This window comes from Nyctereutes procyonoides, unplaced genomic scaffold, assembly GCF_905146905.1.
Source record: "Nyctereutes procyonoides isolate TBG_1078 unplaced genomic scaffold, NYPRO_anot_genome, whole genome shotgun sequence".
Lineage (NCBI taxonomy): Eukaryota > Metazoa > Chordata > Mammalia > Carnivora > Canidae > Nyctereutes > Nyctereutes procyonoides.
Genome location: NW_026575037.1, coordinates 8,824,576 through 8,848,958, shown reverse-complemented (window position 1 = coordinate 8,848,958; position 24,383 = coordinate 8,824,576). Strand labels below are relative to the sequence as shown.

At 38.9% G+C, this 24,383-nt stretch overlaps 2 protein-coding genes across 5 annotated transcripts in view; one reads left to right on the top strand and one right to left on the bottom strand.

Moving 5' to 3' along the window:
• TRMT1L (tRNA methyltransferase 1 like) overlaps positions 1 to 13,845 on the bottom strand; it is a 35,835-nt gene extending 21,990 nt beyond the window's left edge. The window contains exons 1-6 of the mRNA XM_055319345.1: positions 13,329 to 13,845; positions 8,095 to 8,205; positions 6,674 to 6,787; positions 4,032 to 4,096; positions 2,205 to 2,334; positions 482 to 605 (exon numbers count right to left, since the gene is read on the bottom strand). Coding sequence (XP_055175320.1) covers positions 482 to 605; positions 2,205 to 2,334; positions 4,032 to 4,096; positions 6,674 to 6,787; positions 8,095 to 8,205; positions 13,329 to 13,575 — 791 coding nt within the window. The 5' untranslated portion in view covers positions 13,576 to 13,845. The remainder of the gene's footprint in view (positions 1 to 481; positions 606 to 2,204; positions 2,335 to 4,031; positions 4,097 to 6,673; positions 6,788 to 8,094; positions 8,206 to 13,328) is intronic.
• A 270-nt stretch (positions 13,846 to 14,115) lies between these two features.
• Positions 14,116 to 24,383, top strand: part of SWT1 (SWT1 RNA endoribonuclease homolog) — a 93,585-nt gene continuing 83,317 nt past the window's right edge. For all 4 annotated transcript variants that reach the window (XM_055319483.1, XM_055319482.1, XM_055319481.1 and 1 more), the window contains exons 1-4: positions 14,116 to 14,174; positions 17,582 to 17,671; positions 19,545 to 19,622; positions 22,394 to 22,452. In XM_055319483.1, coding sequence (XP_055175458.1) covers positions 17,591 to 17,671; positions 19,545 to 19,622; positions 22,394 to 22,452 — 218 coding nt within the window. In that variant the 5' untranslated portion in view covers positions 14,116 to 14,174; positions 17,582 to 17,590. The remainder of the gene's footprint in view (positions 14,175 to 17,581; positions 17,672 to 19,544; positions 19,623 to 22,393; positions 22,453 to 24,383) is intronic.

Below are 24,383 nucleotides of genomic sequence, written 5' to 3'. Positions count from 1 at the left end.
CCCCTACTCCCACCTTGTGCTCACACTACCTCTCAAAAAAAAAAAAAAAATAGTGAGAATCGGGGTTCCTATTTACTGTACAACCTGTTTTATTTTTTTAATTTTTTTTGTACAACCTGTTTTAAAAGAAGACCTAGTAACATATTCCTCACCTAGAAGTACAAGAACTAAACATTTGTGAAATTAAACTATCAATCTAATTGGGTTCTCTAAATAAGCATTCACCATGAATGATTTCATAAAATTTGCCCAGAAAAGCACCAGCCTGTTCATCAATTATATAAAGTTAGGCCTATTTGACTCTGAGAAAGAAATTAATTTGGTAGAAAAGAAGAGAGAAAACAATCATTCTGAGAAAATACAAAAACATTTTCATTCTGTACGTAGTATTAAACTTCCCTATATTAGAACATAAAGATTGAGAAAGTATATTTGCAATTGTTTGAAACATCCCATAACCTTTTTTTCCAATTTATCTTACCGATTTAGTTTCATTTTGGGATTAAAATAGGAATCTGTTTTTTGAGGTATAGAGTAGTTAGGACAAACTTGTACATCTGTGTCTGTCTCTTTCAAAATTTCATTAGGTGGTTTTGCAGCAGAAGCTAAAAAGAAAAAAAAAAGATTTCCAGTGAAATACAAAATATTGCTAAACATCTAAATCAATACACATTAAAAGAAATAACTTCATAAATAAATAAAAAATTAAAAAAAAAAAAAAAAAAAAAAGGGGATCCCTGGGTGGCGCAGCGGTTTGGCGCCTGCCTTTGGCCCAGGGCGCGATCCTGGAGACCCGGGATCGAAACCCACATCAGGCTCCCGGTGCATGGAGCCTGCTTCTCCCTCTGCCTATGTCTCTGCCTCTCTCTCTCTCTCTCTCTCTGTGACTATCATAAATAAATAAAAAATTAAAAGAAATAACTTTATAATATTTTGTTAATGTAACCAATTGGGTAAACAACAAAAAAAGAAAACCCAAAACTGATTTATTCAGTAGTGTCTCTAGGAAAGAGTAGCACTCAATTATTTGGGGAACTAAAGTTTATTAAGTTAAAATCTTATCTGCCCAGAACATCAATATATCTGTATCATGAAACATAGTTAAGAACAATAAACCAAAAATAAAATCCTAAAATACCTTTAGTATTCATCAAACACTACTAAATATATCTTACTGTGATATAATGGTTATAAAATATAGTATCTCTGTTTCATTCCATTAGCCATCATGGAAGACTAAGAATCACTATACTTCCTGAATATGCTGGATTTCAGAACACTTCCTTATAACTATGATTTAAAATCACAAGTTACATTCAGATGGGTATAAAGTAATGGGGAAAAAAAGATTCTACATTTAGTACACATTAGAATCATGTAGCTATCAACTCAAATGAAATACTAATATATTTGTGTGTATATTTTAAATATTTAAGGAACAAGACATATACTTCATATGTGGGAAAAAATAATCGAGATTCTTTATGTTTGGATTTCTTCATAATTTTATAATCAGAATGTTAAACTACACGGCAACCATATTTCCCTTTTTACAATGCCAAATCATAGTAATATTCCCTGGTGTTGTATTTTATATTCTCCTACATCTACCAAAGTGGCATGTGACATCCCTCACAATATCAGCCTTTTCTCAAACCAGATTCCAGGAGAAAATGAAGCTCTATAGAAAATTATTGGTGACTATTTTTTTCAATTCTTGAAAAAGGAACATAGTACCATTCTAGATGTATGTAAGAGAAGTTAATTCATTACATACAATGGATGCCTTAGGGCATGAGGTCTTAATTCTTAAGAAGGGCTTCCTTGGTAATAACAAGCTATTAATAACCTGGTATCACTTCAGGATAGTAAATGGTCTTTATATAATTCTACTTCCTTTTTCCAATGTTTTTCAACAGTAAGTATAACACAGTTATCTATAATCTCTCATTAAGATATTCATATTTACTTTAGCATCAATCCATTTTTTATACTCGCATTTGTTAAACTGAGGAAAGTTAAATGTTGTTGGGAGTCTCACAGAAGGAAAACGAAACCTGAAATAATGGATTAACAGTTAAAACTAAGTGACTTGGTTAAGTCGCTATATTTTATCTACCTGATATCTGAAAATAACTGGATCATTGTTTAAAGATTTGCTTATCAACATATGTTAATATGTTAATGTTGATTGCTCAACTCACCAGCAATATACCTGGATTTCGTCTCTCCTTTATTCACATGTCGCCTAATGTGTCCCAGCATATCCGTCCTTCTGGTGATTGTTGCTGAACAAATGATACAATGATAATGGGCGCCCATTTTACTGGATATCTATCAAACAGAGTATTTAATTTAAATGTACAGATATGTTACTAAGACAATAAAATAGAAGCTTATTTAAGACTGCAAGTTTAATTCTGTTAGTGTGTCTTGGTTGTATAATGGCATAGAAAATAGAATTAATATCGCCATGGGCCTTTGAAGAGATCTTTACTTCCTTATCTACATACTTATATGTGCTTTTTATTTACTTTATAATAACTACAACTTTAATTTTTCCCATTCTAGTCAGCAAATAACTGTACCTTCTTTTCTTTTTTTTGTACCTTATTTTCTATAAGTAGCACTTATGAGTGGCATAAAATTAGCAGTGCTGTGTTAGTAGATGTTTAATAATTGTTCTCCAGGAAAATAAAGCTCTGATTTGTAGTATTTGCAGTTTTCTGTGTTATGTATACTCTACCATGGCCAACCTCAAACTACAATCATGACAGATTTCAAGCTACTGATTGATGTGACATCGCTAAATGTGAGTTTGGGAAGAGATGTATAATATCCTAGATAGCATGGATAGCATCCAGATATAATATACAAGAAGAATGTAGACAATAGGGATCCCTGGGTGGCGCAGCGGTTTGGCCCCTGCCTTTGGCCCAGGGCGCGATCCTGGAGACCCAGGATCGAATCCCACATCGGGCTCCCGGTGCATGGAGCCTGCTTCTCCCTCTGCCTGTGTCTCTGCCTCTCTCTCTCTCTGTGACTATCATAAATAAAAAAAAAATTAAAAAAAAAATTTAAAAAAAAATTAAAAAAAAAAGAATGTAGACAATAGTAAAATAGATAATAAGTAATGAGATTTGAGTATTCATTATCTTGGTTGGTAACATAACTTACTCACTTTAAAGCTTATATAATTTTTAATGATGGCCATATTTAACAGCTAGCTTTCAAGCCTTCTAGAAATTTGAGCTAGTTTCAGCATACCATTGAATGTTAGAAATGTAATAAAAAGTCTAACAGTCCATATGAAAAATTTTCACTTTATAATTTCTCATTTAGCTGAGAATAAAAAGACTACTCCAATGGCTTTTTCCTATTTTTGATGCCTTTTAGCCTTAGAGCTTCTACTTCCTATTTACTTGGGGTCAAATAGCAAGCAGAGAATAGTTGACAACATTGCCAACCCTGGATAGGGTTGATGGACCAAGCATTGTCCTGATTATTGCTTAAGAAATGTTTGAATTTCTTTCTCCCACCACTTTGCTCTTTTTAGTGACCTGAAAAAAATTAATAATGAGGACTTGTTCAGCTACTATGCATTCAGGATAGTATCACTAAAAAATATTTGGAATTTGTATTCCCCCAAAGTTAAATGCATCCTAAAAATGAACATAGTACTTTTAAAGAATTATTAAGATTTCAGGATGTTTCTTGAGTCCGTTCTTTGACAAATTAAAAGAAAGGGCATATTAATCACAAGTGGCGCCTGAGTGGCTGAGTCAGTCAAGCATCCAATTCTTGATTTTGGCTCAGGTCATGATCTCAGAGTCCTAGGTTAGGGTTAGCCCCATATCAGTTTCCCTGCTCAGTGGGGAGCCTGCTTCTCCCTCTCCCTTTCCCCCTTCCCTCCTGCCATGTTCTTTCTTGCTCTCTCTCTCTCAGATAGATAAAATCTTAAGAAAAAAAAAAAAAGATTGTGATTTCTTTAAAGAGAGCTAAATTTAAAAATAAATCTAACATCTGATTACCTGTTCTCCAATAATGTTTGGTTTCACTGGTCGACAAGGTAAGTGACAGATGCACATCCTGTAACCTAAAGTGAAGAATGGCTGGTTGTCATATCACTGTTCATTAAATATTCAATTATCATTAAAATTAGTAAATTTTATTTTATAAGAATAACTGGGATTCTTCTTATAAGATCATAACCTATTTGAATGAGACTGCCTTAGTTTTACATATTTGTTATGTAAGATATAGTACAAAAACAAATATATGAGATCCAGATTTAAATTTTGGTTCTGTATTATCTTGGATTGGTCATTTAGCTTCTTTGGGATTCAATTTTATCAGCTATTCTCTGACATTTTGACTTTTTCTTAGCTTCATACTACATTTGCCATTACACAGCCTCTTTGTGATATGGCACTTAGTTCTCTCCTCCCATCCTCCTTAATCTTCTTCATAGGTCTCTTCCCTCTCTTCCACCCTAAAAGGTAAGTGTTTCTGTAAGCTTGATCTGCTACATGACTCCTCCCCACACCCCCTTTTTTCCTTGGAAACCTTAATGCCTTTTATGGTTGCAACTATCTCCTCTGGGGGAAGGAATTCCAAATTCTAACTCTAGATACTAACTCCTTCCTGAGGGCTAGATCTCTATCTCTAATTGCCTATTGAGGATATATGACTGATTATGAGGTCAGCATTTCAAAATCTACTGCCAAGAACTAAATATATCATTTCCTCTTGAACCAGGTCTCTTTTTCACTTTTTAAATCAATGATAATGCCTTCCAGTTGTCTTAACTCTAAATGATCTCTCTTTTCTTCTCATATCCTGCATCTGTTTCTCTTACTTGTTCTTATGGAAGTATCTCAGGACTCAGCAACTTTTTTTCCATTGACATGTACTCCTATGGTTATCCCACGCAGTCTTTTGGCTTTAAATACCATTTATATTCTGACAATTCCCAAACATACATATCTAGCCCAAACCTTTTTCCCAAACTCAAGATTAGTATCTAGACAGGCTACTTGACATCTCCAGGAGATGCATCTAAACCTTTGCATGTCTAAATCTGCAGGTTTGGCCTTCTCCCCCAGCCCTGGTCTCCATTCAGTAAAGGATACCACTATTTTTATAGTTGCTCAAATCTCAAGCCCAAGCATTGTTCACTTTTTTCTCCTCACATCTCACTTCTTCTATTCCTTCAGCAGGTCTTGCTGCTTCTGTCTTAAACATATTTGCCAACTTCTTTGAGACCTGCTTACTAAGAAAAAAGCTATGATACTCACTTATCTACGAGATCAGATCACAACCATGTGAAAAAAACCCAACAACTTAATATACTTAAGAAAGTAAAGAAATGCCATGAGCCATTTAAGAGCTGAGAAAAACTTGGAAGACAAAGACTAAACCTAAAGGTTAGTAATAGCTTAAATAAAAAATACAGAAAATAACTTTTTAACTGAGACTTTTCTTTTTTGATAAAAAGTCAACATGATTTACTACATATTCTTGTAAATAATTAAACATAAAAGCCAAGATGGCCTCTGATTTAGTCACTAATTCCCTTTTCCCTAAGTAACTAGTAATAAACTTTTTTTTTTTTTAGGGCTTTTTTTGGGAGATATTTTTTATTTTTACCTAAATGTAACATAAAATCTTACTCACACGCTGTTTTCAATAGCAGTTTATCATGGAAAGCCTTCCGAGTAAGCTAGTATGGATCTAATACATACTCTTTACAATGATGGTGTAATATTTATTGGTATGTATGTACCATAATATATACCATAATATATTCAACCATCCCTTTTTTATTTTAGTTTTAAGTTTTTGTCACTAAGTACATGCTGCAGTGAATATTCTTGTACATCTCTCCCTATCTATCGATTCTTTTACTCCCAAAAAGAAGGAGTTCCTGGTGGATAGATATGTATATTTTAAATTTTAAAAATGTTACCAGATTACTTTCCAAAAATGCTATAATAATTCACATAATTCACTCTTAGAATCTAATAATAATTCATTATATCTAGGAAGTCTTTTTTAACTTGGTAAGACCTCATTTTTTATCCTTTAATTTTATTCTTGATGAGGCCTCTTGGTAAATTTAGTGCCCCAAGTTGTGTCATTTTTGTCACTATTATAATTGGTATCTTTTTACTAATTTTCATTTATCTAAAGAAAGGCTATGATTTCAAGTATCTTATAGCCCACTATTTTTAACTCTAGTCTTTTTAAGCCATCAGCAGAAAAAAGATGGTCTTCTCCAATATTCATACCACATATTTTATTTTGTTTTGCATTTATTACACTTTCAAAATTATGTGTCAAATGGTAGTTGTTCTAACATAAAAGGAAAAGTCTAACTTTTTACAGTTCAAAAAGTTATGGGGACTCCCCGCCCCCCCCCCCCCCCCCGGACCAAGCAAAGTACCCAGTATAGAAGAGACGCTTAATAAATATTTGCTAAACTAAACTACACTTGCAATATATATCTATTGCCTAGAGTTACATGGTCTTTTATTAAAAAACACATTAAAAGAAGGGCATTAAATCCCTAATAATTTTAAATGGAAAATACCTGATTATGCTCACAATAAGATTCCAAAACTTCTATCAAATCTTGACTCATTTACTTTTTAGTAAGCACAAAAATACTAACCTTCAAATTCAACTGAGACTTTCCAGTGTAAATTTTGAAGGTGACGACGAAGCTTATGGCTATTACAAGCTCTGAATTTTTCCTTAGGACACAATGGACAAGACTGTTTGTTTCCTGACCAAAAAAAAAAAAAAAAAGAAAAGAAAAAAAGAACCAATAAAGCACAGAACAGACTACCTATTAATGCCTTGATTTAGCTACAAAATAATAACAGGGGACTCCCTCCACCCAACACATACACTTCTCAGATAATGTCTACGTTAACATTAGGGAGTCATCTCTACCTCAACAGGTAGTTAATAATCAGCACATGGTCAGTGATTGATTTTTTACCCTAAAATTCTCCTCTCTGGGGCTGGCTGATACCCTTGTTATCACTAGGAACAGAGAAAATGGGAAAGTGATAAACTACATGATGTCCCTCCAGGCAAAATGCCTGCCAGAGAGAGCATCACTATGTACTTTGGACAGGAGAGAGGGCAACACTTGTCATATGCCCAGAGAGGCAGGAGCTGGGCAGACAGTGTAGATTTCTGCTGTGGCATTCTACTCTGGCAACAACAAAAACAACATGTGGAGTAAGAAAAATGTAAGGAGTGAAAGGAGTAAATAGGATCCAAAAATAACTGCTATTCTGGGACAGGGAGCATGGTTAGAACCACTGCATCCTCTCAGTGAATTTCTAAGTTCTTCCTAATTAATGAAAAGATTATGGATTATAAAAATAGAAGTCTTATTTAATTAGCAATGTAATATATCTCAAATAAAAACTCTGATAGTAACAAAAAAATTAAAATCTCAAACTCAGGTTTATTTTTATTTATTTTTCAAACTCAGGTTTAGAGCAATAAAAATAAACGGAAATAATCAGCAGCTCAATTTTTAATCTAACAAATATCTTTCACATACAGCACACTGCCAAGTATCATCAAAATAATTTTCCAATATACTCTGCCTACTTCAAAACACCATGAAGCGATATTGAGGAGGGAATTCAAGCACTAAGGATGGCAAGCAGAAAGAGAGGAGCTTGAGGCCCTGACAGCAATGAGGAAATCTTGTACCAGCCCGAAACTGCCCACCTTGGGACTTCTTTTACGTGAAAGGATATAAGCCTTTGTATTATTAAAGGCACTGTTTTTTCGGATTTCTGTTACTCATAGCCAAACGCAATTCCTAACTTATAGAATACACAGTGCTCATATATCCATGAAATTGTAATTTCCTTGAGGAACTGTGAAACAACTTATCACCACAGCACCCATGCAGGTAGAAGGCTACCGGTTTCCTGAATGAAAAACGTATTATTGCTCTAGTTCAGTGGCAATAAACAAGTCTATTCTCAGCAAATTTTCATGAGTTGAAAGATGAAAAGCCATTAGAAATTAAAGGGAAAAAAAACCCTCAAAATATTTAAATACCTGCATCAAGACTCTCTGAGTTCAATGAACTGGCAGAGTCAAAATCTCCTTCAGTTACGAAGGCTAACTTCTCGAGATCAGCAAGCTGCCTCTGGATTGAGATGTGTCTCTCTGAAAGGAAATTTTAAGAGTTAGAAAATTATGTTTTAACAATCTGAATTCCAGTTCCATTTTTATTTGGTCATGTCACAGAGACTCCTCCACTTTTATTTCCTATAGCATGGTGCCCTAGTGTCTAGATGGGGAATACTGCTGCAATTCTGCTTATAAAATGACAAGCGTTCCTCAGAATGCAAAAAGTTGGGGGCAAAGCTCCACTGTGTAACTTCACACCTTTAAATCTTTTATTCAATAGAATGCTCCAAAAATGTTTTTACTCTTTTTAAAATGGTAAAGCAAGAAACAGAAGCTACACTTCCTATCTTTAAAGAATTTTCAACTAGGTGGGAGAGATGCTGATATGTTACCTACTTAGTGTAACATGAGGCAGGATGAAATGAATAACGGATAAAGTAATATGATGCGGGCATACAGGAGGAAGAATTAATTCCAACAAATGCCTTTGGGAATGTCTTCACTGAAGGAGTGGCATTTGACTGAGATGTAAGGTATGAACAGAATTTCAATAAGCAGAGATTTGGTGGCTGGCCTGACAAGCTGAAGTAACCTCATGAACAAAGGCAACGGTGTAAAAAAAAAAAAAAAAAAAAAAAAACATACAGCCATCTCTGTCCCACCCCTGGCTGGAATGTAGAATGTTTGGAGAATGGAGTTAGTAGAAGAACAAGCAGCCAAAAATGTAGTACAGATCATGGAACAAGTTAGTCTGGACTGTCCTCTTCAGGCAATGTGAAGTCTTTGCAGGTTTTTGAGGGAGTGAATGATACGATCTAAATGCATTTCAGGAGGCTATCTCTGGGTGTAGAACCAAAGATCAGTAACTAAGGTGAGAAGTTAGTAATGGAAAGGTACGGAACAGATGGCTTAAAATAAATAAATAAAAAAGCAAAGAACTTTGGGTGTGAGAAATAACCATGAATGAAGAGTATGTTCAAGAATGATTCTAAAATTTTAAGTTTATGTGGTTAAGAATAAAGGTACTGGGCAGCCTGGGTGGCTCAGCAGTTTAGCGCCTGCCTTTGGCCCGGGTTGTTATCCTGGAGTCCCGGGATCGAGTCCCACGTGCTCCCTGCATGGAGCCTGCTTCTCCCTTTGCCTGTGTCTCTGACTCTCTCAAGAATAAATAAATAAAATCTTAAAAAAAAAAAAAGAATAAAGGAACTATTAATCAATAAAGGAAGAGGAAAACATTTTTGGCAGAAGAGGAAAGGAGAAAAGGGAGTTTAGTTTTTGACATAAAGTGTGTTTGATGTACAAACAGTATTCACACTAAAGTTCAGTAAGCAGTTGAGTTGTTTCTGGAGTTCAGGAGGGATATAAATTGTAAATACACGTTAGGTGAAACTATAAGCTGAAGAAGGCCTAAGGAAAAAATATTGTGAAAAAAGAAAACAGCCAAAATCCAGTCCCAGTAACAATATTTTTAGGTTTCTCAAACATTACACATTCTTCAAATGACATATGTGTAAACTTTGGAATATATGAATAAATCTTCCCAAAGTATATTTAATACATTCTCGAGTATGTACAAGGGGCATGCATTCCCCAATGCCACTGAACCCACTACTGGCTAATATAAATGGTTATAATTCGGAAGTGATGTATAGAGGGCTGTAGGTAATGAAGAGACACTAGGGAAATATAATCAGGAGGGTAGATTCAAGAATAGTAAACAGTAAGGAGAATCAAGATAAGGCAGAGGCCAAAGGAAAAGAGAATGTAAAAGACAACTGTTCAACACTATCACAAACAGTAGTAGAAATCAACAAAAAAACTACTGGATTTAGTATTTAGCTGGTCTCCAGTGACCTTTAAGAAAAAAGGTTCAGTGAGGTGTTCTAGAATACAAACGGGATTGGAAGAAGAAATAAAGTATAGAAAAGCACATAGATTTATTTCAAAAAGTGTGGTAGTACAAAAAAGGAGATAGATGGGACTGTAGCTTGCTTTTTCTTTCTTTTTAAGGATAGACTTGAATATGTGTATCCCAAAGGAGAATAATGTTTACAAAATAGGAGCTTGAATATACAAATACAAGACTTAGGAGCTGAAAACTGGCAGGAAAAGATCCCCAACGGGAGAGGAGATGATGGTAAACCACACGGCTCTCTACTACTCATTATACAATTAGGTTATACAGTTTTAGAACCTTTAAGCCCTTTAAGTTCTTTCCTTGACATTGTTACCTTCCTGCCTATTCCTCTCCAAGCTTCACTTTCAGTTCCTTTTTTTCCACCCTTTTGTATAATTTGTGTCCTTGTCTCCCCCCACAAATAAACAGGACAGCAGGGGGTATGCCTCCCTCATTTTTGCAATGGCTAAGCACCTAGTGCAGTATCTTGCACACAGCAGGCACTATGTTTTGTTAAATATTTTTAAAAATCATTACTCTTTTTGGTGCAGTAGCACCCTGAGTCAATATTTTTGGAATTCAATTCAGCACTATCAGACAGACATTCCTGCTCAAATTTATTAAAAGACAAATCTTTACCTCATTTTTATTATTTTTATTTTTTAAAAGATTTTTTATTTATTTATTCATAGAGAGACAGAGAGAGAGGCAGAGACACAGCCGGAGAAGCAGGCTCCATGCAGGGAGCCTGACGTGGGACTCAATCCCGGGTCTCCAGGATCACGCCCTAGGCTGCAGGCGGCGCTAAACCGCTGCGCCATCAGGGCTGCCCTTTACCTCATTTTTAAATGAGAAATACAAAGAGCAACAAATCCTACTGGTTAACTTGTTTTACTAGGTGTATTGTTCAAATGACTTTATGAGATGAAAGTTGTATGAATAGGCAAAATTTTTCCCATATGACCAAAAACTTAATTGCTAGGTGAGACCATAAGATTCAGGCAATAAATCCACATGTACAAATCAGTCCTTTCAATTTGCAATCATAAGGCTTTTGGCTTCCAAAGTTCAAAGGTCTGTGTATGTGAAATTATATAGTACTATATAAACCTTTGCTTATGGAAATCATTCTAAGTCGTACAAAATAAGTCACAAGAGAACAATGAAAATCCTGTGGCCCACAATTAAAACTCTCAAAGATCTGTCTAAAGATTCATGATATGCCCATGTATGTATACCTCTCAAATAAGTTTCTGGTTCAGATAATAGATATCAGACAATATGTACTTAAACTTTTTGTAATACACTAATAATTCTGAAGTCAATAGCAAACCTCTTGTTAAACCAGATGAATCCAAGATACTAGGAGGCTCTTTTACAACTTCTGCTTTTTCCTCATTTTTCAGTTCTATTTCAGATACGCCATCTTCACCTTGCCTAGTAAAGACTGATTTCAAAGGACTAACTAGACCATATATAACTTTTAAAATGTGATTAATATATATTTCGGGGATCCCTGGGTGGCGCAGCGGTTTGGCGCCTGCCTTTGGCCCAGGGCGCGATCCTGGAGACCCGGGATCGAATCCCACGTCAGGCTCCCGGTGCATGGAGCCTGCTTCTCCCTCTGCCTATGTCTCTGCCTCTCTCTCTCTCTCTCTCTCTCTGTGACTATCATAAATAAATAAATAAAATTAAAAAAAAAAAGATTTAAAAAAAAATATATATTTCTAATGTATTTCAGATTTCTCAATCATTACACATTTGTCCCAGGAATGCATTTTTCTGGTTTCTCAAACATCATACATCCTTTGAATCACATACTTCTAAATCTTCCCAAATTATGTTTAACATTCTTTCTGGTGGGGGAGGTGGAGAAAGCATGCATTCCCTAAAGCTGGTGGACCAATTCTGATTCATATAAGCAAACCCAATCTAGAGGTGAGGAAGGGAGGCGTGTGCCACTCCTCCTCACTGTAGTTTTGCAGGTACAAGCTCCAATCTGAGCGTCCCACCTTAGGCACGCTGTCTTTGCCTTTTCTGTGTTCAGCTCTACTTTTTAACCTACTATAACAATTTTTATGTGTGGCTTTAAAAATCGCAAAATAACTCTAGTCCATTACAACTACCCAGTGTTGTATAGATATTAACCTCGCAACTGTCCTGGAAGTAGGAAAGAAAATGAATTAATTTATTTTGTTATAATCAGAAACAGCCTAAGGGACAACTCACGGACCACAAAACAATTAAAAAAAAAAAAAAACAACTTGCTTAGACTTTACATTTAAAAGTGTTCGGAAGAGTCTTACGTGTTACTCTTTATGGTCCTAATAAATCACCACTTAGAAAACATGCAAGCGCACACGTTAGCACAATAATACGGGCTATTATTAATTTTCGACAGTTCACTTCTGATGGAATGGACTACAAAACCCGGTTGGTATTTCTGACTGAGGGAAGGCATCCACAATGTAATCGACCCTTTCTTAAACTACCTTATCAGCCTCAAATTCTTTTTGAGAAACCAAGCTGCTAAAGAAAATCAAATGCTTCGAAACCCATCTACTGGTGCCTACGGGGCCCAGAAGCCAGTTGATGGATAGCAATGGCTCCTCAACCTTGGCAGCGGGGCCCTACTACAGTAAGCAGGGTGCCTCGGTCACCATGTCACATTCCGAAGGACTTAGCGAACGATGGCAGACGGGCCTGGGAGGGAAACTACCAAATTATTATTCCCCCCCGCTCCCCAGTTATAAAGATATAAAATTTACTTGTATATTAAATTACCGTTTATTCCTCTCTCAAACCATTAGCAGTGAAATTATATACTAAGTTCATGAGCAGTGAACCTTGTCTTGTGGACTTTGAAATGTAACATACACATAATGAGAACCTCTACTTAAACTTACAGTCATGCACACACCAAATTAGGTGTTGACGGTTTTCGTAGAAAAAGACACCCCCCCCCACCCCGTTTAACGAAGAAGCCCTCGACCTCATCATTTCCATTTATCTGCAGCACTCCTGGCCCTCCCCAGATCCGTCACCATGAGGTCCCCGAGGGTCCTGGAGATGCCCGCACCCACTCTGCACCCGCCTGGCCCACGACACGGGTCCCCCCTTCCTCCCCCGCCCCCCATCCCTAAACCTGCCTCCCCCCGCCCCCCATAAAAGCCAGTAGGGAAGAAGGGCCTCCCCTACTCCCCGGCAAGGCGCACTTTCTCGCTTCTGTGGCGGCAGAAAGATCTAGGCCTCCTGCACTTACTGCTTTCCGCCTCGTCAGGGGCAGAGGCTAGGGACGGGGACAGGGCCGGAGCCTGGGCCAGGGCGGGGGCTGGGGCTGGAGCCGAGGCCGGAGTCGGAGCCGAGGCCGGGGCCGAATCCGGGGCCGGAGCTGGGACCCGAGCCGAGTCCGGGGCCGGGGTCGGGGTCGGGACCTGGACCTGGGCCACCTCCACCTCCACCTCCTCCTTCTCCGGGGGCAGCAGCTCCTCCTCCGCCATGTTCTCCATAGTTACCGCCTCCGTGCCAGGCCCGCCCGGGGACCTGCAGGGGCACACGGCGGGGTGAGGGAACTGGCGTGAGCGCCCACAGGGCTGGATCCCAGGAGTGGGAAAGCAAGTGGGAAGGGCTGGATGCGTGCAACAGACAAAAGACGAAGGACCAGTGACCAAATCCTGTCAGCAGAAAAATAAAAAGCCAGAGGCAGCGATTCGCGGTCCGGGGCGCTTCCCTTTCCCCGAGGCGTTACGACGCCACCACAGCCTGCGCAGAAACGTATCGGGGACCGCGTCCAATGAGGTAAGAGAGTTCGGCTTCCACGGTGCGTCCCCGTTCCAGCCGTCAACGAAGGCAGCGAATCAAGACTACAATACCCAGGGTGCAGCGCGCCACCTGGGGGTGGGGGTGGGGGGGCGGAGCCGGCGTTCCAAGCCCTCAGGAGGAAGTAAACGCAAAGCTAAACAAACGCTCGGAGCGTTCGAATAGTAGCCAGGGTCCGAGAGCCGGACTACATTTCCCAGCGGGCATCGGGTCCGGGGGGGGGGCGGGGGACTCTTTTCCTTGGCCTGGGCCTCGGGAGCCGCCGCCGCCGCCGCCGCTGCGGGCGCAGGTAAGGTAACTGGGGCGCTAGTTGACGTTTTGCCGAGCGGGTTCCCACCTGTCTCCCTCCGGGAGCGGAGCGGGGGGCGGCCGGCCGGTCGGAGGACTCCGGAGGCCCCTGGAGCCGGGGCGGGGCGGCTCTGTAGGCGGATCCGGGGTTGAGCCGGCTCCGTGAAGGGTGTGGTTCTGGCCGCGCTGCCTCTGGGCTGCGCCCGGTTGGTTTGTGCGGAGCCCGTGGGCCGCGGCGGCTTGCGAGCAGCTGACGAGCTTCCTAGCGGGGCTGGCTGATTCGGAATTGGGGTCTGCGCCTCCTTTCGCACCGTCACCCGAACGCTTCTCCTCCTGTCCCTATTTTGCTTTAGCCTCCGTATTCCTATTTTCGTCAGCGCCGTCCTGTGGTTGCAGGGGCCGCGTAGGTAGGGACGTGTGTGTGCGCGCGCACCTCACGCTTGGACTTGGACACCCGGGCGCGCGGAGCCTTGCGGCACCTGCCTGATGCGATTCAGATGCCCCACGGCATCCCCTTCCCACTCCCCTCGGGGGTCTCTTCCCTCTGCTCTCCACCTGCTTGAGGTTAAGCCTCGCGCAGCCAAGCCCACCGGCGCCGGCAGAGGACAACTTTGAGTTTTCTGGGACTGGTCCGAATGTTCCAGGCATCAGGAAAGGAGAGGGAAGCCCCTGCAGGTCCGAGGAGGCTCACACCTCCGGTTGGGCTTTCCTGGTTAGTAAAGCTGGTACTTAACGCCCGCCTCTCTCATCGGTCTGTTTCCTGTTTCCTACTTGTTTCCCAGGTTTGTTTTTTAAGATTTTATTTACTTATTCAGGAGTGAGAGAGAGAGAGAGAGAGAGACAGACAGACAGGCAGAGGGAGAAGCAGGCTCCACGCAGGGAGCCCGACGTGGGACTCGATCCCGGGTCTCCAGGATCACGCCCTGCTCTGGAAGCAGGTGCTCAACCGCCGAGCCACCCAGGCGTCCCCCTTATTTGGCACTTTGAAAGTGTAACAGAATTTAGTTGCTACCTCCTAAACTCGCTCAATCAATGTAGTTAGATCCCAGGAGTGGGAAAGCAAGTGGGAAGTAGTTAGGAAATGTATCTGGAGGCTGTTTTCCTTTCCCCTCTCCCCAAGTGAGTCATAGTTCTAAAGTCCTCATAGCGCCTCCAACCTCTACTAAAAAAAATTTTTAAAAAAATTATTTATTTTGAGAGAGAGAGAACGCGCGAGCAGCCAGTAGGGGGAGGGGAGGGGCCGAGGGAGGAGGAGAGAATCCCAAGCAAACTCCTAGACTAGTGCCGAGCTGGAAGTGGGGCTGATCCCACGTCCAGGAGATTAGGACCCCAGCGGAACCCAAGAGTGTCATGCTCAACCCACCGAGCTCACACCCCAACTTCTAACTAGTTTTCCTGAATGCGTGACTACCTACCTCACTGCTCTTAACAGTTAATCAAAAAAAATGGGAAAATGACATGTTATAATTTATAGGAATGAATAGTGGCTAATTCTGTTTGTGCTTCACCCAAGCATCATTGATTTTTTTTCTCTCTCTCTTATTTCCAAAAGGCTAGATGGTTCATGGAAAGCTTGATTCACTCCATCAGTCTCATTATTTTGACACTAGCTGGAAACCAGAAGATGAAAAGGATTAGATCTTAGGGTGTGAGAATTTTAATAAGAATTTCTAAGTGTGGTCTCTGCTCTTGAGACATCCTAAAGAAAGGAGTCTTTAAAGTTTGGAGAATTAAGTGAGTGTACTCTTCATCTATTGCTGTCTAAGTTATCTTAAAACTTAGTGGTTTAAAACAACAGTAAACATTACCTCACAGTTTCTGTGCGTCAGGAATTCAGAAGTGGTTTTCTGGGTGTACCTGGTTCTGAGTCTTATGAGGTTGTAGTGCAGATATTCAGCCCGGGATGCTTCCACTCAAAGGCTTGATTAGAGCTGCAGGATTAGCTTCAAAGCAGGCCCACTCACATGCATGGCAAGGGGCTTCATCCAGTTCTTCGCTGGTGAGCTTCTCCAATGTCCTTATGATATGGTGGCTGGCTTTCCCTAGAATAAGAGAAAAATAGAAGTCACAGTGACCTAGCCACGTACTGCCATATGGCAGTTCCTATTGCTGTCACAGGCCAGCTCTATTTATTGTGAGAAGACTATATGAGATTGTGAGTACGGGGCAGCAGAAATCATCAGGAGCCACTCTGGAGGCTGGCCAGCACGGGAAATCTCCCCTTTGAGTTTATATTTTGATTTTCATAAAATCAACATGAATTTCACATCTTTATTAATATAAAACATTTGTCATAGGAAGCATGTATGTGTTTTTCCTTTTATAGACCACTATCTGCAGTGATTTTTTTCAATTGGCTTTTGGATGAAAGGCTTAAATTTAGTCTTATTTTGTAGTCAAAAGAACAACGTGAGATGGATCAGTTTAAATTGTAAAAGTTAACATTATAAGTAATCCATTGCCTCTAAACAATTCATTTCATGGAATTTATAATTTTTTATTGTACCTTTCCCCGACATGGAATAGAATTCTTGGAACAAGAAGGGGAAAAGAGGATTATTACTCTAATCTGGAAGCTCAGCTGTGAATTCAGTTGCTGCTGTACGTTACCTTACAAAGCAAAATTTCTGGATAATTTAGAATCTGTTCTTAGAAGTTGATACTAAATTCTTTTATTAATTTTTATTATTAGGCTTTCTCTTAGCTGTACTCATTTTTCTGACTTCTCTTTATATTCATCGAAGCATTCCAAAAGTTTGATTTAGTGTTATTTTATAGAACTTCACTTACTGTGCTTGTGATTGACTATGAGTAATTGCAATTGCCTGTTTTCTAGCCTTTCTTATATTCATAGTTTCTGTATGTGTTACTGTCAGCAATAAACTGTTCTTTGGGCTTTTCTGCTAGACTTCTTTTGTATCTTCCCATCCCAACAAACCTGATGATGTTCCCAGTCTCTTCTGGCCTTTTGATTCCAGCCCAGGATGCTTCTGATGCACACTAAGTTGAGAGTGGAGGGTGTGTCAGGAAAATAAAGACTTAGAACTAATTGGTTCTGAAGCGTAGGTTGGGCAAAATACAGCAGTCCTGTAGGCAGTTGAAAATGGTGATCTGAAGCTTGAGAGAGAAGGTCAGCGCTAAAGGCACTGTTCTGAGAGTCATTCCTAAAAAGGTGGTAGATGAAACTGAAAGACAGGAAGAGATAATTATGAGGGAGACTATAAGTGAAATAAAGTGGAACAATGAGAGAATCCTGCTATCTTGGGAATGGTTAGAAAATGGAGATCATTTTGTAAAATTCCAGTCTATAAAACTGAAGGAAGACTGATTTCTAATGTATTTTGTTGTGGTGGTGGTAAAAAACAAAAACAAAAAAACCAGAAACACCTAATGTGTTTTTTATTTTAGCTTTTCAAAATGTCCAACAAAGAATCTTGTGGAAAAAAAGAGAAATCTCAGAGGAAAGGCACCACTGCATCGCCCAACTTTGACATAGAAGTAAGAATTTTGATTTACTAACCCAAAGATACCTTTTTTTGCAGTTCAAAAATAGTGAAAAAAATACCTCTTTGCTTACTAACTTTCTAATTACTAATTTGGCCTCCCAGGTATAGGGGTAATTGGAAAGGGGATCTGGAGTATGGCCATGCAGTACCATGGTGTCTTAGATTTATATAATCCCCCATTTGGCACTAATAATTGGCACACCATTGGCAATTCTCCTTCTATTCTCTCTTAACCTACTTGAATCAGACTTTTTCAGGTGCTCCTCCAAATGGGCTTGCGTCAAGGCCAGCAATAGTTTCCATGTTGCTAAATCCATTGGTCAATTTTCAGACTTAATCTGATAGCCAATTACACCTTCTCCTTGAAACATTTTCTTCACTTAGCTTTTGAGACAACATGTTCTCCTAATTTTCCTCTACACTGGTGACTACTTCGAAGTGTCCTTTGCTGATTCCTCCTCATGTTCTTAAACTATAACCTTTCAAGTGCCCAGCTTCATTTTCCCAACTAGTAAGTTGCAGTTCTATTCTTTCATTTGCTTGAGCCAAAATCCTGGTTGTCAGCCCCTACCTGCATCCATCTATCAGCAAATTTATCAGGTTTCTCTTAATACCAAGTCTATGTTCTCTGCTATCACCATGATCCAGACAATCAGCTTTCTTCCCCAGATTATTCCAGTGGTTTCCAAATTTCTCTCTCAGCTTCCACCTTTGCCTCCCATTTTTCTCTTCTCAACAAGCGCCCAGAATGATCCTATTAAAATGTAAGTCAGATCATGTCACTCCTCTGATCAGTGCTTTCTGGTGGTTTCCTACTTCAGCCAGAATAACAGCTGAAGTCCTAGCTATGGCTAACAAAACAACCTACTCTCCCCATCTGGTCTCCCTCTCTTTCTTCAATTGCTTTCTCCATTCTGTGGTTCCTTGCTACTATTCCAATAAGCCCTTGGATGGGAAACTCTTTCCCTAGGTATTCACGTGGCTTCTTTTTTTATTTTTATTTATTTTTAAGATTTTATTTATTTATTCATAAGAGACACAGAGAGAGAGGGAGAGATGTAGGCAGGGGGAGAAGCAGGCCCCATGCAGGGAGCCCGACGTGGGACTTGATCCCGGGTCTCCAGGATCATGCCCTGGGCTGAAGGCAGGCGCTAAACCGCTGAGCCATCCAGTGATCCCCAACGTGGCTTCTTCTTCACTTGTTCGAATCTCCAGTCAAGTGTCAGTTTATCAGTGGGGCCTTTTCTGACTACTCTAAAATTGCAGCTGCCTCCACCCCCACCTCCCAGCTCTTCCTGCCCTCTTCCTCTGCTTTATTTGTCTCCATCACATTGTCTGACACACTAAATATTTTACTTGTTTATTTGTAAATAAACAGTTTCATGCCTGAAATTTTAACCTCCCATGGGAGCCAGGGACTTTTGTTTTTTCATTAATCTGTCCCCACTGTCTAGAACGTCTTTGGTACATGGTAGGTATTCAAAATACATTTGTCCTGGGTCTACTGAATTTTGAAATTCATATAAATAACTAGATATGGCTTTACTTTGTAGAAGACTAAATTCCACCATGGCAATGCCACCACCTCTCAGGTTGAGCTGAGCTGTCAGCTAGCCTTCTGCTGTAGCACCTGTTTCTCATCTCATCCCTAATTTAAGAGCACCCAGATCTTTTGATTTCTACTTGAGTTTTCCTTCTAGTTAAGTGTATCTCCCTCTTACCAAAGTTTGTGTGTCTTTAAACATTTTCCCCCCGAAGTTTATTAATGTAGAAAGAGTGTTAGTTTATAATCACAATGATTAAATAATATTGTCTTATACTGTGCTTTATTTTGTGCTTTCCTTTTTTCCGAATGGCATTCTTAGGATAAGAAAGAGAAAAAAACTTCAAGTTCTAGTTCAGTTTGCTGTGTAAGGTCTGTTTCTTCAGAGAAGAGAAAACTGGTGAGTGTTTATGTACTGTAACTAACACTAGACATTAAAGTTTTAACGTTTAATTAGAATATTTATGATGTAAATTTCCGACTACTTTTCTACTCATTTTTTCTTTCTTTTATACTTCATGATAGCCAATAGAAAGAAAACCAGTGTTTGTTTTTTTCCTTCCTTCTTACCAAAAAAGCATTTATCAAATTACTTCTTCTTTTATGCTGATAGACTCTATCATGTGAGGTACAACATGGATATAAATTGAGAGGTTTTTTAAAAAAAATTCAATTAGCCAACATATAGTACATTAGTTTCAGATGTAGAGTTCAGCAATTCATTAGTTGCATCACCAACACCCAGTGCTCATCACATCACTTGCCTTTCTTAATGCCTATCACCTCACCTGCCTCCCCTCCAGCAAGCCTCAGTTTGTTTCCTGTAGTTAAGAGTTTCTCATGGTTTATCTCTGATTTCTTTCCATTTAGTTTTCCCTCCCTTCCTCTATGATCCTCTCTGCTGTTTCTTACAACCCACAGATGATTGAAACCATATGATAATTGTTTTTCTCTGTTTGACTTATTTTTCCCAGCCTAACACCCTCCATTTCCATCTATGTTGATATAAAGGGTAAAATTTTCTGACAGCTGAGTAATATTCCTGTGTGTGTGTGTGTGTGTGTGTGTGCCTGTGTGTAAGTATACACCACATCTCCTTTATCCCTTCATCTGTCATTGGACATCTGGGCCCCCTCCACTGTTTGGCTATTGTGGACATTGCTGCTATAAACATTGGGGTGCAAGTGTCCCTTCGGATCACTACATTTGTATCTTTGGGGTAGATACCTAGTAGTACAATTGTTGGGCTGTAGGGTAGTTCTGTTTTTAACTTCTTGAGGAACCTCCATACTTGAGAAACCTCCATACTGTTTTCCAGGTACCAGCTTGCATTCCCACCAATAGTATAAGAAGGTTCCCCTTTCTTTGCATCCTCACCAATGTTTGTTGTTTCCTGACCTGTTAATTTTAGCCATTCTGACTGGTATGAAGTGGTATCTCATTGTGGTTTTGATTTGTTATTTCCCTGATGCCAAGTGATGTTGAGCATTTTTTCATGTGTCGGCCATTTGTATGTCTTTTTTGGAGAAATGTCTGTTCATGTCTTCTGCCCATTTCTTGACTGGATTGTTTTTTAGGTGTTGAGTTTGATAAGTTCTTTATAGAGCTTGGATACTAGCCCTTTATCTGATATGTCATTTGCAAATATTAAGAGAGTTTTTAAGTCTTTTCCCATATATGGTTATATTTGGTTTTACAATATCCTTTAGAGGTAGTCAAGGCAGATATGTAGTGTTTGTGTTTTCACATTTAAAAATTGAGATCCAGGAGGTTGTGACTTGTCCAAGGACACAAAATAGTTTATAGTAACAGAGCCAAGTCCACAGTCATGCAAATAATTAAAAACACATTAAGCTAGTGCTTGGGTGGTTAGTGAGGACTCACGACATCCAAGTTGAAGTTAGGTGTATGTTAGGATACCTGCAGGGTTGTTATGGGTAATAAGAGAAAGTAGTTGTGAAAGTTGTGTGAATGCAGAATTGTTTTTTTTTTTTTTAAGATTTTTATTTATGTATTCATGAGAGACACACACACAGAGACAGACACAGGCAGAGGGAGAAGCAGGCTCCATGCAGGAAGCCCGATGTGGGACTCGATCCCGGGACTCCAGGATCATGCCCTGAGCCAAAGGCAGATGCTCAACTGCTGAGCCACTCAGCCGTCCCCAGAATTGTTTTTAAGGATTTGTTTATTTTGGTATCATGACACTACTGTTTCAATTTATTGTTTCTATATTAACCTTAAAACAAAAGATTTCAATATATTTCTCCTTGTTAAAAATCTTTCCTCACTTTTTAGTCTGTCATTCAGGACCATCTTAAATTTGGTCACACCTTAGCCAGTTTGCTTTTGTCTTCCCAAAAATAGCCTCTCTGCTTCTTACTAGGCTGGTTTATTTTCTCTCTGCTGAATTTACACCAATCATCTCCAGCTTCTTAGAATGCCTAAGCTTTCTCAGCTGAGAAAACCTTTTTCTTTTACTCATTAATCTTTATTCAATCTGTTTTCAATCTTTAGCATATATTTTTTCCACTTAAGTATGTTCTAAACTTTGGTGATTGATGTTTTGAACTCTTTTACAATTTATTTTTTTTTGGATTTTTTTAATTGGAGTTCGATTTGCCAACATATAGTCTAACACCAGTGCTCATCCTGTCAAGTGCCCTCCTCCGTGCCCATCACCCAGTCACCCCATCCCCCTGCCCACCTCCCCTCTTTTAAACTTATTGTATATTCTTCTGCTTTGACACTTAGGTATGTCCTTCCATAGATTATTCATACATATTCCTCTACTTCTCTCTATTCTTTAAAGTCTTTAGGACAGGGGCTATATCCTATTTCTCTCTTAATTTCTCTTATGCCTTCTCTTATCCCCAGAGTGGAGAGTAGAGATAGTAGAAAGAGCTTGTTTCAATCCTGGCTCTGCTGCTGACTTGCTCTATAATGTTGAGGAAGATACTTTGCTCTGTTTGAGCCTTGAGTACTTTATCTGTAAAATGGGGATGATAATACTTGTCTCATAGGATTATTGGAAGGATGAAATAAATTATTATGTCAGCCTGTTTACTAACACTTAGATGTGGAAAAATATATTGTCTCTCAATCTCTTTCTGCTGTAACATAGTGTCAGTCACAATTTATATTTTCTAAATGATACCTTTTTTCTTTCAGAAATCAGATCATACAGACATTTTATACCGTGATATAAAAAGAAGACAAGAACTGAAAAGGTAAATTCCCCCCTTTTTTTGATATCTTTGACTTTTGGGGGCTTAGAATTATGAGACCAAATATTTTGATTTGCAAAGTTTTTTATTTTGATTAATGCTAATTTGGATGCCAGTATTTCTAGATATAGTATAGTTTATGATTATTCTTTAAAAAGATTTTTTTTTTATTTGAGAGCAAGAGAGCACAAGCAGGGGGAGTGGCAGAGGGAAAGGGAGAAGGAGAAGATGTGGGGCTCAATTCCAGGATCCTGGGATCATGACCTGAGCTGAAGGCGGATGCTTAACCAACTGAGCCACGCAGGTGCCCCGATTATTGAATTTTTAAAATATTAGTGTAGGTTTGATAAAAAGTTGAGTGAAATCTGTCATAGTTCTGTGCTATGTAAATGAGACTTTCAAGTAAAATGCAGGTTTTTATCTCAGGTGATTTGTTTTTGACACATGCTTATAAGATACATAACTTTGTTACATGTAATGAAGAAGTTGTGTGGCTCGTTTAGAAATGTTAAAGGTAAATTACCTTTATATATGTCACTTATTGAATTGGTATGGTTTTAGAACTGTTAATTAAATAGGATATGGCTACAGCTAGAGAACTTGGGGAATAATGGTAGGAATAGTGATTATTTTTCTTTAATTTCTATGTTCTTTGGATAAAAATTTCAGAGAGTTTTGTGGTAAAGGCATTTCTTGCCACTAATGTGATAAATAAGTATAAAAGTATAACATATGATAAAAGTTGGTGAAATCAGTTTCTTTGAAAACAAGGAGTTAGGGGAAGCCCCACCCCATATTCGGCTCCCTGCTCAGCAGGGTGTCTCCTTCTCCTTCCCCCTGCTCATGCTCTCTCTTACTATCTCTGTCTCTCTCTTTCTCTCTCAAAGAAATAAAATATTTTAAAAAGATCTTAGAATTTTAGTGTTTTGGGTTACAGATATAAAACTGCATAATCACAGTCTAGCATTTTGCAAGACTAGTTGATAGGTAATTTTAAGATTTAATTTTGTTGGTCTTTTAAATAGTATTGTTGAGTTTTCATTAATTATAACCATACAGCCATGGTGCATAGATGTAAAATATGCAGCATGGGGTTGCTGTGAAGAACAAATGAAAAGGGATGTGAAAATGCCCAGAGAACTACAGGGTCCCATTGAAATTTTTTAGTTATGTTTTATGTGTTGTTCCCCTGATATTTCTTTAATATAGTTGACATCTTAAACATGGTATACTATTAGAAGCCAAAGTCCTATTAGAATTTTAAGTTTTATTTTATCATTATTTACTAACAAATAATAATTGGCAGTCTTTTTGTAGGAAGAGATAGAAAATAAAACCCGATTAAGACTCAGGTACAACTCCTATCAAAGGGCACCTGGGCGGCTCAGTCAGTTAAGCATCTGCCTTCGGCTCAGGTCATGATCCCAGGTTCCTGGAATTAAGTTCAGCAACAGGCTGCCTGCTCAGTGGGGAGTCTGCTTCTCTCTCTCTCTCTCTCTCTCTCTCTCTCCCTTTGCGTCTTTCCTGCTCGAACTCTCTCTCTCTCAAATAAAAAAACGCTTATAAAAACTCTGAGGTATTTATAGTTTGCTAGTATATAATTACCTGATAAGGTAATTTCTCCCCCACCAGCCTATAAGTTAATTGGGGTCAGAGCACTATTGGATATATCCTCCACGCTCTCTCCAGGGTCTATCAGAGTGACAGGCACTTAGAAGGTACTCAAAGATTTATTGATATAAATGAATATTTTGTGTTTCATTGAAATCTTTTCACCTTTATTTCTTTTTTTTCCACCTTTATTTCTGACTACAAAGTAATACCTACTTTTATAAAGCAGAAAAATATCACCTCTTGGTATTGATAGTTCTAACATTTTAGCATATTTTTTTCTACAGACATTTTTACTGTGCTTATTTAAATTGTTGAGACCA